Source organism: Micropterus salmoides, unplaced genomic scaffold (genome assembly GCF_014851395.1).
Source record: "Micropterus salmoides isolate LMB-PRFRI ecotype aquatic unplaced genomic scaffold, ASM1485139v1 Ms_hic_scaffold_21, whole genome shotgun sequence".
Lineage (NCBI taxonomy): Eukaryota > Metazoa > Chordata > Actinopteri > Centrarchiformes > Centrarchidae > Micropterus > Micropterus salmoides.
The window spans coordinates 27,499,354-27,514,439 of record NW_024041262.1 but is presented as its reverse complement, the minus strand read 5'-3'; the positions used below and the strand labels follow the sequence as shown (position 1 = coordinate 27,514,439).

The window sequence follows — 15,086 nt, the reverse complement described above, 5'->3', positions numbered from 1 at the left end:
AACAACTTTAACTGATTTATTTCCTTATTTAATGTATGAAATGAATTGTTAAGTAGTTTATTTGTAGCTTTGGCATTATTGTTGTTATACGTTGATGCCAATTGACTTAGACAAACAAACAGGAGCTGCTTTAATAATCTGTGTTTGAAGTGCGTTGAATGAACCTCTGCCGCTCTGCGTCTCAGGTTGCAGACGGCGGAGACGGCGTGGACGAGTCTCTCCAGCGGCTGCAGCAGACGTGAGTTTTGCCGAGTAAAGAAATGAGAATGAGTTTTGGCGTGAGGCGGCAGGTGACCGTGACGTGTGTTTTCAGGCTGCTGGAGGAGATCCTGCGTTACATCCACAGCGTGGCTCGCTGCGTGGAGGCGAACGCCGACAAACCCGCCGCCAAGTTCTGGAGAGTCCAGCTGAATAAATCCTACGACGTTCTGGACAAGGTCAGTTTCTGCCCGCGGCGACGCTGATCCTGCGGCACAGCAGGCGCGTTCTCACCTTTGTCTTCTGTTGCCCAGGTGAACTCCTTGTTGCCCACGGATACCTTCATCACGGTGATGAGAGGGCTGATGGGAAATGAGCTGCCGTCGGTCAGGAGGAAAGCCATGGAGCTGCTGAACAACAAGCTGCAGCACAGGACGCAGTGGGAGGAGCAACAGGTGACGTCACACAGCAACGAGGCTTAGATGAAACAAACAGAAGATCATATTTAACCATATCGCACATGGAGCTTTTCAAAATAAGAGCGTTCTGCCTGTCTGACTTTACCGACTTGTTCAGATGTCTTTTTTTTGTCTGTCTTAACTGTTTGTTGTTGTTGTTGTGCGATCGGGAGAGTGAGCAGGGTGTTTTATTTTGAAAATTGACCGGCTCTGTCGTTCTGTGTCCGGTTCATCAGCTCCATCAAAAATAGCAACTTCAGCAAAACTTGAAAACCAAAAAAAAATCACAAAATCTGGCAGAAAAAAAGAGAGATTTCGTTCAGGAGTAACTCTGTTAGTACACTGAGTTAGTACACTGTACAGTACACTGTGTACCTCTGTTAGTACACTGTACAGTACACTGTGTACCTCTGTTAGTACACAGAGTTAGTACACTGTACAGTACACTGTGTACCTCTGTTAGTACACTGAGTTAGTACACTGTACAGTACACTGTGTACCTCTGTTAGTACACTGAGTTAGTACACTGTACAGTACACTGTGTACCTCTGTTAGTACACTGTACAGTACACTGTGTACCTCTGTTAGTACACTGAGTTAGTACACTGTACAGTACACTGTGTACCTCTGTTAGTACACTGAGTTAGTACACTGTACAGTACACTGTGTACCTCTGTTAGTACACTGAGTTAGTACACTGTACAGTACACTGTGTACCTCTGTTAGTACACTGAGTTAGTACACTGTACAGTACACTGTGTACTTTTCAACAGGGTACTGTTTTCTCACTACGGACGTGCTGCACTTACCAGAAATGACGGCCGCAGCGTTCGTGTTCTTCTTAGTGGAAAATATAAGAGTTTCCTTCTCTCTGTCGCAGGTGGCTGCGCTCTTACAGCTGACCGGCGATCTGCTGAGCATTGTGGGTAAAGGTCGCGGTAAGGTCACGGCGGAGGAGGAGGAGGAGGCGGAGCAGGCCATCAACCGGCAGACGGCGCTCTACAGCCTCAAGCTGCTCTGTCGCAGTTTCGCCTCTGACCACCGGGAGGCGTTCGTCCCCGTCCTGCTGCAGACGGTGGAGCTCGTCACGTCGCCGGAGGAAGAGAAGAACGTGACGGGCAGCGCTCTGCTCTGCATCGCCGAGGTGGTCAGCACGCTCAAGGCCCTCGCCATCCCACACTTACCGAGGTCGGTATCACGGGGCGAGGTTGTTGTTAATATTGGGGCTGTTGTGGTGAAAGTGATCGTTCTGATTAATCAGAAACGCTTCTCTTTTGTTCCTTCACTTTCCTGCGATGTGATTGGTCCGTGGTCGTGTTTGTTGTGTCGCTCAGGTTGATGCCGGCGGTGCTGCACACGCTGACGGACAGGAAGGAGCTGCTGACCAATGAGATCTACCTGCTGAGCGCCGTCACCGCCCTGCACCGCGTCACGGAGACGCTGCCGCACTTCATCAGCCCGTACCTGCAGGACGCCACCTTACAGGTGAGGCGCTCTGCACGGACAGTTAAAGAACTACAAATGTGGTTCAGCAGCATCGTGTTGACACTTCCTGTTCCTGCAGGTGTGTCGGCTGACTCGGCTCGTAGAGACCTCGTCCTCGTCCTCCTCGTCCTCCTCGTCCTCCTCGTCTTCCTCCTCCGCCCAGCTGTCCTTACGCCTCGCCTCCCTCAGGAGCACGCTCGCCACCAAGCTGCCCCCCAGGGTCCTTCTGCCCACCCTCACCAAGTGCTACAGCATCATGGTCGTGGACAAGAAGGTGGGAAATGTAGTTTTATTGTTGAAACGGATCCAGATCACCTCACCGCCATCTTTAAGTCAGAGGAAACGGGATGTGGCGTTGATCAGCTGATCGGATCTGTGACTGACGCCGTGTTTCCCTGCAGGGTCAGCTGGCGGCGTTGATGAGCATCCTGAAGGAACACATCGGTCACATGGAGAAAGACCAGCTCAACCACCACCAATCAGAGCTCACCTCCTTCTTCCTCGCCGCCCTGGACTTCCGTGCCGAGCGCGGTCAGGTCAGTCCGGAGCTTCCTGCGTGCTCAACAAACACGCTGTTTCCTTCCTCATTAAGCTCGCCGCCGCCTTCTTCTTCTGTCTTTGCTGCTGCACATGGTGACGCTTCTTGTTTGTCGTGCGCAGGGGGAGCTGGAGAAGACGGCGGAGATCGAAGGCGGCGTGATCGACTGTCTCCTCGCCATGGTGATGAAGCTGTCGGAGGTCACGTTCAGGCCGCTCTTCTTCAAGGTAACGTGGGGAACTCGAGCGCCGGTGAAGCACGCGTGGTTTCTGCCGGACGCTGACCGTAGACCTTGTTTCTCCTGCAGCTGTTCGACTGGAGTAAATCCGACAGCAAAGAGCGTCTGCTGACTTTCTGCCGGCTGTCCGACCGCGTCGCCGAGCGGCTCAAAGGACTCTTCGTCCTGTTCGCAGGAAACCTGGTGAAACCGTTCGCTGACCTGCTGCGACAGACCAACAGCTCCGAGACAGGTGACTTTATTATTAACAGTCTGATTTGATTATACTTTGTTTTTATTTTGATTTATTTAATTTTTCTTTTACTTTCTAGATTTTTTTATTGAACTTTTTAACATTTCAGCGGAGCTCCTAAAGCCCTGAAAGCTGAAGTTTCCTAAATCACACGTCAGGACTTACTTAACTTAATGCAGTTGATTTTATTTTATTTTAACTGACCTTGCTGAGCTCGTCTGTCCAGGCGAGCGGCTGTTCGCCTCGTGTCGAGGTGAAGAGAAGAGCAGTCTGCTGCTGCAGTACGTCCTCGACTGTCTCCACAAGATCTTCCTGTACGACACGCAGAGGTTCCTCAGCAAAGAGCGAGCCGACGCCCTGATGGGCCCGCTGGTCGACCAGGTGAGATTCACACAGCTGCACGCCATTACCGTTCATGCCGAGACGTCCCGAGTCCGAGGACGTTTCTGCGGAGGATTGAACAGGTGGCTGAGTCAGTTTAAAGTGAGGACGGCCGTGACGCAAAGTAACGGTCCTACTTTTACTTTACAGAACTTTTACTTGAGGGATTGTACCGCACTACATCTCGGAGGGAAACGTTGTACTTAATGTTGTCAGGGAGACTAAACTGTGGAACGTGTCATCATGACGCAACACGACGCAAACGGCATCAGAACGACATTTTACAGGCTGCTACAGAGTCGGACTCTGAATCCTCACATCACGCAGGGACCTAACGTGAACTTACCCAGCGGGTGGTGGTACGAAGATGACCTTTTCTTAGAGTCATCGTTCCCTCAGCGCAGCTCGCGGTCCGTCACTGCGTTCTGCCATGTGCTCTTTGAGCTGAAACCTTTAATGCTGCAGACTGTCGGAATTTACGGCGAGTGCACGCAGTAATGCGGCGTTCATGATGATTGAAATTTGTAAAAGCAAAACTAACCGTTGATCATTAAACTTCCACCCCTAATGAGGAGAACTTTCACTTAGGATTTTGTAACAGAGTATTTCTACACTGCAGTAATGATCTGAGGACTTGTTCCAGCGCTGCAGGTCTGTGATGTCACTTCCTGCCATCAGCGGCGATGTTGACAGTCCCTCCTCCCTCCTGGCTGTTCTCAGGTCAGCAGCGGTGAAGCGTGACCACCCCGAGCCGCCCAAAACACAAACACAGACGCGGCTCAGGTGCTCTGATGTTCAGGTCGCGCCGTCACCGTATCGGCCTCATTCCTGCTCCCATGATTCCTTGCATGAAGAATGAGCTTGACTCCCGGTGAACCAGCGTCAGTGAGACTCTCTGGCTCTGGACCAAATACAGAGTTGCTTTATTTTGTTTGGTGCTGTTCGCTTTCACGCTGCCTTTTCTGCAAGTGAACCAGAATTTGTAAACAAAACCACACGCGCGCTGAAGGTCATCCCTCATTGGACAGAGAAGCAGGAAGCGTGACAGTCGAGCCAAATGACCACGGAGATCTTCTGTAGTGCAGAGTCTGTTATCAGCTTCAGTCGCAGTTTGCAGAACAGATGCGCGTCGTGTGACACAGCGGCATCTTTATGTTGTAATGAGCATTTTGCAAAGAGGAAGACGGTTCCAGCCGGAGAGGGCGCGCTCTGATGCGCCATGGCGTGCTGACCTAAGAGAGCCTGTGAACTTTAAAGAGGCGCAGGGCTTTCTGCAGTTGGGTCGGATGGAGGTCGGGCCATGTTTACATCTTAAACTAAATGTACCGGAGTTCATTTGGAATCGGACGGAGACCAGGCCATTAAGACCAGGCCGGGTTTCCACGACGATGCCTGCCGTTGGTATAAATTCCCTTCAGCCGGCTGCTTCTGTTCTTAAGGTGGGTTAGTTTCCTGTTAACGGACTCCTTTTCCTCGCTGTGTGTGCGCAGCTGGAGAACATGTTGGGTGGAGACCAGGTGTACCAGCAGAGGGTGACCCAGCACCTGGTTCCCTGCGTGGGGCAGTTCTCTGTGGCGCTGGCTGACGACACTCAGTGGAAAACTCTCAACTACCAGATCCTCCTGAAGACCAGACACGCCGACTCCAAGGTGAGAACACCTGCGCGCACGCACACACCTGGCTGCCTCCCTCCTCTCCCCCACAGCGTGCCCTGGGTGTCGCCTCTCAGGGCTTTTAGAAAGACCTGTAGACAGAACTCAGGGCTAAAAACATGATCTAATTCAGTATCCATTGTTGTTGATCCCTGTTGTGCTGATGGTGTGTTTGAAAATGTACTTTTACTTTACTTGAGTTTTTCTTCAACTTTCTGTGTCTGCTCCACCGCACCTCAGAGGTAATATCGTTTCTAAGATCACTTTACTGCAGCTTTAGTACTTTTACTTCCATGTAAGCACATTTAGCTGATAATACTTATGTAAGGTTTTGAATGCAGGACTTGTACTTGTAGTGGAGTATTTTCACAGTGTGGTATTAGTACTTCTACTGCAGTAAAGGATATGAACCCCCCTCCAGGTGCGTTTCTCCGCTCTGCTGATGTTAATGGAGCTGGCGTCCAAACTAAAGGAGAACTACATGGTGCTGCTGCCAGAGACCATCCCCTTCCTGGCTGAACTCATGGAGGGTGAGGACACACACACACACACACACACACACACACACACACACACACACACACACACACACTGAGCTGAACCTGGTTCAACAAAATCAGTGTGTTTCCGCCAACGCCTTGTTGGTCGTTCACCTCCGCCGTGCAAACGCGCGTTCTCTGGTTTGTACAGTGATTCGCTGGAGAGGATCAGACTCTCATAAACCTCTGTGCAGTATTTTGGTGTCTGAACCTTCAAACTCACAGACGTGTGTTATTCCATCTGTAATATTTTCTGGGTTTCCTGTGGAGGTCGGGGGTCTCGAGGTCTTAGGTGCCTCAAGGGCGGTTAACCCTCGAACACGATGATTGATGATCTGTCCAGAAGTGCTGAAAGCTTGGGATGTGGAGGGGATGTCTTGGGTGACACACCTCTTCAACATTTCCTAAGGAGTGGCAAACCAGGATGGTGGTTCCCCTGAGTGGACCAGAGAGTGTCTGCCAGTTACATACCTGCTAGATGCTTCTCCGAGGTACTAGAGAGGAGGGTTCGGCCGATAGTTGAACCTCGGATTAAAGAGGAACAGTGCTGATTCCGTCCTGGTTATTGAACAACGGACCGGTTCTTCACTCTCGCAAGGATCCTGGAGGGGTCTGGGAGTATGTCCATCCGGTCTACATGTGTTTTGCGGGTCGACCGGGGATATTGCGTGAGGTGCTGTGGAAATACGGGGTAAGGGGATCCGTATTTAAGGTCCATCCAATCCCAGGTCACGAAAGCAGGGTCATGAGCGAAAGAACGAGATCGAAGGTGCTTTTCTCAGGAGGTTGGCTGGCGTCTCCCTTACAGCCGCCGCTCCTTTGCGTTGAAAGGAGTCAGTTGTAGAGAGCTGTTTAATGTTGTGGTTGAAGATGGATGGCTTTCAAATAGCGGTGGGGACATGGCCCCAGTGTAAATGACACCCAAAAGTCATGTATGTGATTGTTGGAGCTATATTCTTATTTGTGTTTATTTTTGGCTTAAGTTAATTTATAGCCCAATTTATTTCTTTTCTTTTCTTGTTAAAGTTAATTTGGTTTATTTTGTAGTTATGCTTTACTTGCATTGTCGTTTGTTGGTCACATGGTGTTATGTTCATTTGCATAAGTAGGTCAAGGTGAGAGGTGCCGCAGGGACGAGGGCATATGGTTTTTTACCAGCGTGAGAGAGGCAGCAGAAATGTCTGTAAGCTTGCTTATGTGTGTGAATAAACCTCCTCAAACTCAGTCTTGTTATGGACATTATCTTGCTTTGGTACCTCTGAACCTGCATAAAGCCTAACCATGACGTAGCCTCAAGTGGCCATTTGAGAAGTTTGTTATTATTTGTTTTTGTTTAAGTTTATGGACAAATAGCCACTACATTAAGTAAAAAACCTGCCCTGGATATATTGTGGGTTTGCGTGGATACTGGACTTGTCGTTTGCTGAATTGCCGTTTCGAAAGTGGATTATTCACCTGGATGTGGGAGACAAAGGAAAGGGCCTAGGAGTGACGGAGCCAGGGGGCTGAATGCAGTGCAAACATCGAACAATACGACCCATCCGACAGTGTAAAATTTCCCTGGACACCGTACTGGATAACGGTGAAGCTACTGGAGCGCTGGAGCTGCACTACGGAGTGGAGGATATTATTTGCTGCAATTTGAATTCGCAAAGGCCCAAAGCCTTCACAGGTGATGCGCACAGCCGCGCGCAACAACAGCTACTGCGTTCATTCAATTCCGTGCACAAAGGCAACCACCGCAACAAATGAAGTTCCACAAGGTATGTGCTTTACACACTCTTTGCAAGCAACTGTGTGTACATGACCAACATCAACAAAGGGTAAAATGTCTGACGTTGCATCTAAAGCCACAAGCGACACGGCGCTTCCTACAAGAAGACGCGCAAGTTTTACTGCTAAAGGAATGATGTTTTTTATGCAAACGTGTCAGGAAAAGAGATCGGTGCAATGCAGACGAGCCAAATCGTACATGAATCAGATGGATAAGTTGATGCATTCTGCAGACAATATTGATGCAGTCAAGTCTCTTTTGGATCAAATAATAATATGTGTTGATGAGGCAAAACAACATCATTTGTCATTTGTGTCACTGGACATACCTCAGGACGAGAAGGAGAAACAAGATAAATATTTTGAACAAAAGGAAAAGTGTTTTTCAAGCTTTATTGATGACGTCAAAGGTTGGTTATCAAACACAGGCCATTCATATGAACTTCCAATTAAACCACCTGATAATCCAACTGATATTGGGCCTGAGGACAGTGTATCCAATAAAGGTTCTGAAACGCGTTCAAAGGCTTGTTCTAAACTGTCAAAGACTTCATCCAGTGCATCTGCAAAAATATTAGTGCAAGCAGAAAGAGCAGCGTTACAGGAACGCATGGCTGCTCTAAAACAAAGGCATATTTTGGAGGATCAGGAGGAACAAATACGACTTGAACAAGAGGACTTACGGAAGAAACGGGAACATTTAAGGAGAGAAAAGGAACAACTTGCTCTGGAGGCAGAATTAAAGGTGACAAATGCAAAATTGGAGGTTCTGGAAGTAAGCTCAAAGTGTGGCTCTAAAGTGTCAAGATGTGCATCTCAAACATCGGACGGCATGAATTCTTACTTGAAAAGGTCAGAAACTCAAAGGACATATGAACTAAATCCGAATGCTGAACGCTATGTGCCCACCAATAAAAGCTCTGAACCTACCTCCAGTCGCTTGTTAAATTCTGTCCCTGTTGGTGTTCAACCCAAACATGTTGTAAAACAACTACCCATACCTAATGTCATTCCTGTGTTTCAAAGGCAAGATACACAATCACCGGGTTTGCAAGATGTTTGTGACGATAATCCATCCATCAATTCTCTGGACATTTTGAACATCATGCAGCGTCAAAATGAAATAACCGCGCTGTTGGTCCAACAAAACACAGCCTCTGCTCTGCCTATGAGAAATATACCTGTATTTGATGGAGATCCCCTGTATTTCAAATCTTTTCTCAGAGCCTTTGAAAATTGCATTGAGGATAAAACTCAAAATTTCAGTGATTGTCTGTACTTCCTAGAACAGTACACTAGAGGGCAACCAAGAGACATTGTGAGAAGTTGTCAGCATATGCCCTCTGAACCAGGTTATCAAAGAGCAAAAACGCTTTTGATTGAACATTTTGGCAGTGAACATAAAATCTCTTCGGCTTACATGGACAAAATCAACAACTGGCCCTCAATAAAACCTGAGGATGTTAATGCTTTGCAGTCATTTGCTTTGTTCCTTCGAGGTTGCTCCAATATAGTACATCATGTAAAGTATATGAAGGAGTTGGACATGCCAGCTAACCTCAGGACGATCCTAATGAAACTCCCATACAAGCTGAGGGAAAAGTGGAGAAATGTGGCATGTGACATACTGGAACAAACTGGAAGCAGAGCAGTGTTTGTTGATTTTGTGAATTTCATTGAAAAACAAGTCAAAATTGTTTCAGATCCTCTGTTTGGAAATATTAATGATGTTTCTCCAGCCAGCTATACAAAGCTATCCATGCAAGTTAAGCAGAAAAGGAAAAGTGGTACATTTGCCACCAGCATTAATGCACCAAAGGATGGACATAAAGAAATGGAAAACATGACAGCTCACAGTAACCAGCTCAAATGTATATTCTGCTATCTTACCAATCACACTCTGGAAAAATGCTTTCAGTTTAGAAGAAAGACACAACAGGACAAGATTCAGTTTCTAAAGGAGAAGGGCGTTTGTTTTGGGTGCTTGAAACATGGACACACAAGCAAAGACTGCAGGAGTCGTTTGGATTGTGAAGTGTGTCACAGGAAGCACCCATCTGTCCTGCATGTGGAGAAGGAGGATACTACAAGGATAACCTCCAAAGAAACTGTGAGCACTGTATCCGGGAAGCAGCAGACGTGTGGTCATATTGGGGCTGGTGAAGAGGATACTGCTGTTTTTTCCATTGTGGCTGTGCAGGTGAAAAGTCAGAAAAGTAATAAAGTTGTGCATACTTATGCTTTCCTGGATCCTGGGAGCTCTGGTACCTTCTGTACTACAAGTATGGCTGAAAGGCTGGGAGTATCAGGAAAAAACTGTAATGTAGTGTTAAGGACAATGGGGCAGACTAAAACCATCAACACTACTATAGTAACCGGTCTGGAGGTGTCTGGATTTGACACCGATGACTTTATTGAGCTGCCATCTGTTCTGACACAAACAAAAATGCCTGTATCTAAAGTCAATGTGCCATGTCAGGATGATGTTGCCAAATGGGCGTATTTGAGCAGCATTAGGCTACATGAAGTAGATGCAGATGTAGACTTGCTCATTGGAACCGACTCTCCTAAAGTTTTGGAGCCATGGGAACTGATAAACAGTCAATGTGGTGGACCGTATGCAGTGAGGACCAGAGTTGGCTGGGTCATAAATGGGCCTCTTCGTGCTGGAGACTCTGAAGGTACTGGTGTCAAATCAGGATGCATTGTTGTAACTGCTAATCACATATCTGTGGAACACTTGGAAAGTATGTTGATGCAACAGTATAATCATGACTTTACTGAAAGAACAAGTGATGAACAACTTGAGATGTCAAGAGAAGACATTAAATTCATGAAAATTGTGGAGAGTACGACAGTGCTTAACAATGAACATTATCACATTGACTTACCTTTCAGAGTTGATGATCCTGTTTTGCCAAATAATCGCTGCATTGCACTACAAAGACTCCAAGGCCTGAAGAGGAGATTTAATAGAGACATTTCATTCAAGGCTCAATACGTTGATTTCCTTAACAACATGTTGGAGCAAGGATATGCAGAAAAGGTTCCCACAAATGAGCCCACTCTGGAACAAGGAAAGGTGTGGTACATTCCCCACCATGGTGTACATCCAACCAAAGGAAAGTTGCGTGTTGTGTTTGATTGCGGCTGTACTTACAAAGGTATATCATTGAACAGTCAGCTCCTGCAGGGCCCAGACTTCACTAACACGCTAATTGGTGTCCTCCTTCGGTTTAGAGAAGAGCCCATCGCTGTTATGGCTGATATCAACGCCATGTTCCATCAGGTCCGGGTTCCATATAAGCACGTTAACTTCTTGCGCTTTCTATGGTGGCCCAATGGAGACGCTACAGCGGAGCCAGAGGAATACAGGATGTGCGTGCATTTGTTTGGAGCTGTATCCTCTCCAAGCTGCTCAAACTATGCACTGAGGAGAACTGCTGAGGATAATGCACTGCAATATTCACCCGATGTCCTTCGTACAGTTAAGACAAATTTCTACGTGGATGATTGTCTTAAGTCCACTGTGACAGAGGAAGATGCAGTGAAGCTCATACATGGATTAACATCTCTCTGTAAAAAAGGCGGCTTTCATCTCCAAAAGTGGGTCACAAATAACTCAAATGTGTTTGCACTTATTCCTAGCGAGATCAGAGCAGTGGGTTTGGAGAACATGGATTTGGACAGGGACCAACTCCCTGTGGAAAGAGCTCTGGGGATGCAATGGTGTGTTCAAGGAGATACGTTCAGCTTCAGGACTGCAGTGCGGGAACGTCCACACACTAGGAGGGCATCCTTTCTGTGGTGAGCTCTCTTTACGACCCGCTGGGTTTTCTGTCTCCTTTCATAATCCCTGCCAAGTTACTGTTACAGGAGTTGTGCAGAATGAAATTCAAATGGGATGAGCCAGTTCCCCGTGATGTCTCCGAACATTGGTCTGAGTGGCTCTCTGAACTTCAGCACATGAGTGGATTTAAAGTGGAACGGTGCATTAAACCCAAAAACTTTGGAACACAAGTGAAAGCAGAACTGCATCATTTTTCAGATGCTAGACAAACAGGATATGGCACTGTTTCATACTTGAGATTGGAGAGCAGTGACAACGTGCATGTTTCATTTATCACAGGCAAGGCTCGTGTCGCTCCTCTAAAGCAACTAACCATTCCACGCCTTGAGCTTGCTGCAGCTGTGCTTGCTGTTCGAGTGAACACAATGCTGTTGAAAGAGCTACAGTTGCCATTGCAAAGGTCAGTTTTTTGGACCGATAGCACTACTGTTCTCAAGTACATCTTCAATGAAACAAAGCGCTTTCACACATATGTTGCCAATCGTGTCAGCACCATAAGAGAATCCACAGACGAAGATCAATGGAGGTATGTAAACACCAAAGACAATCCTGCAGATGAAGCTTCTCGAGGACTAAGAGCTCAAGAGTTTGGGAAAGGAAAATGGCTAAAAGGACCGGACTTTTTGCACTTGCCCCCCACCAGGTGGCCGAAACTCGACTTGGACTCCTCTTCCATTCCATCTGATGATGCAGAGGTGAAAAGGGAACTTAAGGTGAATGTTGTTACAATACACAGTGACAATCCTCTCAGTCAGCTCATTCACTATTTTTCATCCTGGAGAAAGCTTAAAACATCAGTGGCCTGGCTGTTGGAGCTGAAAGAAAGACTTTTACTTTTGAGCCGAAAGAGAAAAGAATATGTGGTCAACCAGAATGAGAATGTGGAAAAGGAGATTAAAAAATTCAAAGCCGCACTTGGAAAATCCAGCTTGACACCAGAGCGCTTGGAGGAAGCTGAAAAGACAATAATTCAGTTTGCACAAAACCAAAGATTCAGTACTGAAATTTCCTCACTAGAACATGACCCAAAGACTGTTTTTAAAGACAGTCCTCTGTATCGCCTCGACCCCTTCATCGAAGATGGCATCCTCAGAGTTGGTGGACGTCTGTTTAAATCTGCACTGCCGTGGGAGGTAAAGCATCCTGTGATTCTGTCAAAGGATTTGCATGTTTCCCAGCTCATATTGCGTTACATCCATTGCCAACTTGGACATGCTGGACGCAATCACATGCTGCACAGATTGAGACAGAAGTATTGGATCATAAATGCCAACTCTGCGGCCAGGAAGATTCTCTCACAATGTACAGTGTGCAGAAGGTACAGAGGAAAGCTTGGAGAACAGAAGATGTCCAACTTACCGGAGGAAAGAGTTGTGCCTGATAACGCACCCTTTACAAATGCGGGAGTGGACTATTTTGGACCATTGGAGGTGAGGAGAGGTAGAACTGTGCTGAAGCGATATGGAGTGATATTTACCTGTATGAGTAGCCGCGCAGTACGCCTTGAGGTGGCGCATTCCCTCGACACGGACTCCTGCATCAATGCTGTGCGAACATTTATCTGCAGAAGAGGACCTGTGACAAGTGTAAGGTCAGATAACGGCACAAATTTTGTTGGTGCGAAGAAGGAACTGAGGCAAGCATTGGCCGCTTTAAATCACTCTAAAATTGAAAGGACTTTTGTGCAGGAAGGAATGAGATGGAGTTTTAACACCCCAGCTGCATCTCACCAAGGTGGCGTTTGGGAGCGTCTGATTCGCTCTGTGCGCAGTGTACTTACCTCTGTTGTTGGACATCAACTGCTGGACGAGGAAGGTCTGCAAACGCTGTTTTGCGAGGTGGAAGCGATACTCAATGACCGGCCAATAACTAAGGCTTCAGAAGATCCAATGATTTAGAAGCGCTTACTCCAAATCACATTCTCCTGTTAAAAGGCAAGCCCATTCTGCCATTAGGTCTGTTCGAGAAATCTGATCTGTACATTAAGAGGAGATGGAGGCAAGTGCAGTACGTTGCGGAACTTTTCTGGAAAAGGTGGACAGCAGAGTATTTGCTTGTAATGCAAGAAAGGCAAAAATGGACGAAGCAAAAGAGAAACTTTATTCCAGGAGATATTGTCGTAATCGCTGATGCCACAGCTCCAAGAGGCTCATGGATGATGGGCAGAGTTCTAAGCACCACAGCTGACTCTAGAGGACTGGTTCGCTCTGTGAAGGTCCAAACGAAGATCAGCATCCTGGACAGACCAATAACCAAGCTCTGTCTTCTCTTGGAGGCTAATAATTGACTAGACGACTCATTCTTTCTCCTATCTCTGTCTTCCATCTGTTTGTTTCTTTCAGATATGGAGAATCTGAAGATGTGAAGATTCCAGTTTAATGTTTAAGCTACAATTAGAAAATAGCTCCTGTGTGTTAAAGCTAAGGTTAATTGTGGGTAAAGTACCGTTACAATTAGGGGCTGGGTTGTTGGAGCTATATTCTTATTTGTGTTTATTTTTGGCTTAAGTTAATTTATAGCCCAATTTATTTCTTTTCTTTTCTTGTTAAAGTTAATTTGGTTTATTTTGTAGTTATGCTTTACTTGCATTGTCGTTTGTTGGTCACATGGTGTTAGGTCAAGGTGAGAGGTGCCGCAGGGACGAGGGCATATGGTTTTTTACCAGCGTGAGAGAGGCAGCAGAAATGTCTGTAAGCTTGCTTATGTGTGTGAATAAACCTCCTCAAACTCAGTCTTGTTATGGACATTATCTTGCTTTGGTACCTCTGAACCTGCGTAAAGCCTAACCATGACGTAGCCTCAAGTGGCCATTTGAGAAGTTTGTTATTATTTGTTTTTGTTTAAGTTTATGGACAAATAGCCACTACAGTGATGTTTTAAGTGTTTTTCCCTGTGACTGCAGCATCAAAGAGCTTCCATGTGTGCATGATGTGATGGAAGGGCCAGGAGTCGCTGGACTAAACGCATCCAAACACCAACTTTCTTGACTTGACGAGCAATAATTCAAAGTCTCTGGCCGTTGACTGTTTTTCTCAAAAAATCCCCTGTTCAGTCAGACGGGAGATTCTTCTGCAGGAAGCTGAGCTGACTCTTGAACACGTAACGATCTGTAATAAAAACATGTTATGAGCCGAAAGGTCCCAACTGGTCTCCATCAGCAGAACCCTGGTCCTCTTTAGGAGAACGCTGAAGTGAGATGAGGTCTTAGAACGACTGAGCTGCGGCTGTTGGGATGTTAACTGTGTGTGTGTGTGTGTGTGTTTCAGATGAGTGTGAGGAGGTGGAGCAGCAGGTCCAGAAGGTGGTTCAGGAGATGGAGAACATCCTGGGAGAACCGCTACAGAGCTACTTCTAACACACAAACAACAGTCAACAGGTGTGAAGGTCAAACAGGAAGTGTTTGAACATTTATCAGCTGATCTGAAGTGAACTTTGTACTTTTGTCTCTCATATGTGCAAGAAATAAATATTGTTCTTTCAATCTGTTTTGGGTCTTGTTTGTGAAGAAAGTGAAACTAAAGTGAAACCTGACCTCAACCTTGAACAGAAACCCAAAACAAAGCGGCCTCACGTCGCGACAGCTGCCCACATGCTTTGAATGTAAACACGAGCTCTTTATCGTCATCCTGTGAGATTTAACAACACGTTCATCTTTATCTACATGTTTTTAAAAAGTGACTTCAGGGAGGCCAAACAACAAATCTGCAACTAAACCATGCATAAAAAGTAAGGAAGTTTGTTG

The 15,086-nt window shown here is 46.6% G+C and overlaps 1 protein-coding gene across 1 annotated transcript in view; it reads left to right on the top strand.

Moving 5' to 3' along the window:
* The window catches only part of LOC119915862 (HEAT repeat-containing protein 1-like), a 29,431-nt gene extending 14,602 nt beyond the window's left edge, over positions 1-14,829 (top strand). The window contains 13 exon segments of the mRNA XM_038735645.1: positions 186-238; positions 314-437; positions 513-653; positions 1,537-1,844; positions 1,991-2,141; positions 2,221-2,415; positions 2,543-2,677; positions 2,802-2,906; positions 2,987-3,149; positions 3,376-3,530; positions 5,021-5,179; positions 5,604-5,712; positions 14,611-14,829. Coding sequence (XP_038591573.1) covers positions 186-238; positions 314-437; positions 513-653; positions 1,537-1,844; positions 1,991-2,141; positions 2,221-2,415; positions 2,543-2,677; positions 2,802-2,906; positions 2,987-3,149; positions 3,376-3,530; positions 5,021-5,179; positions 5,604-5,712; positions 14,611-14,699 — 1,887 coding nt within the window. The 3' untranslated portion in view covers positions 14,700-14,829.
* Positions 14,830-15,086: the final 257 nt, after the last annotated feature.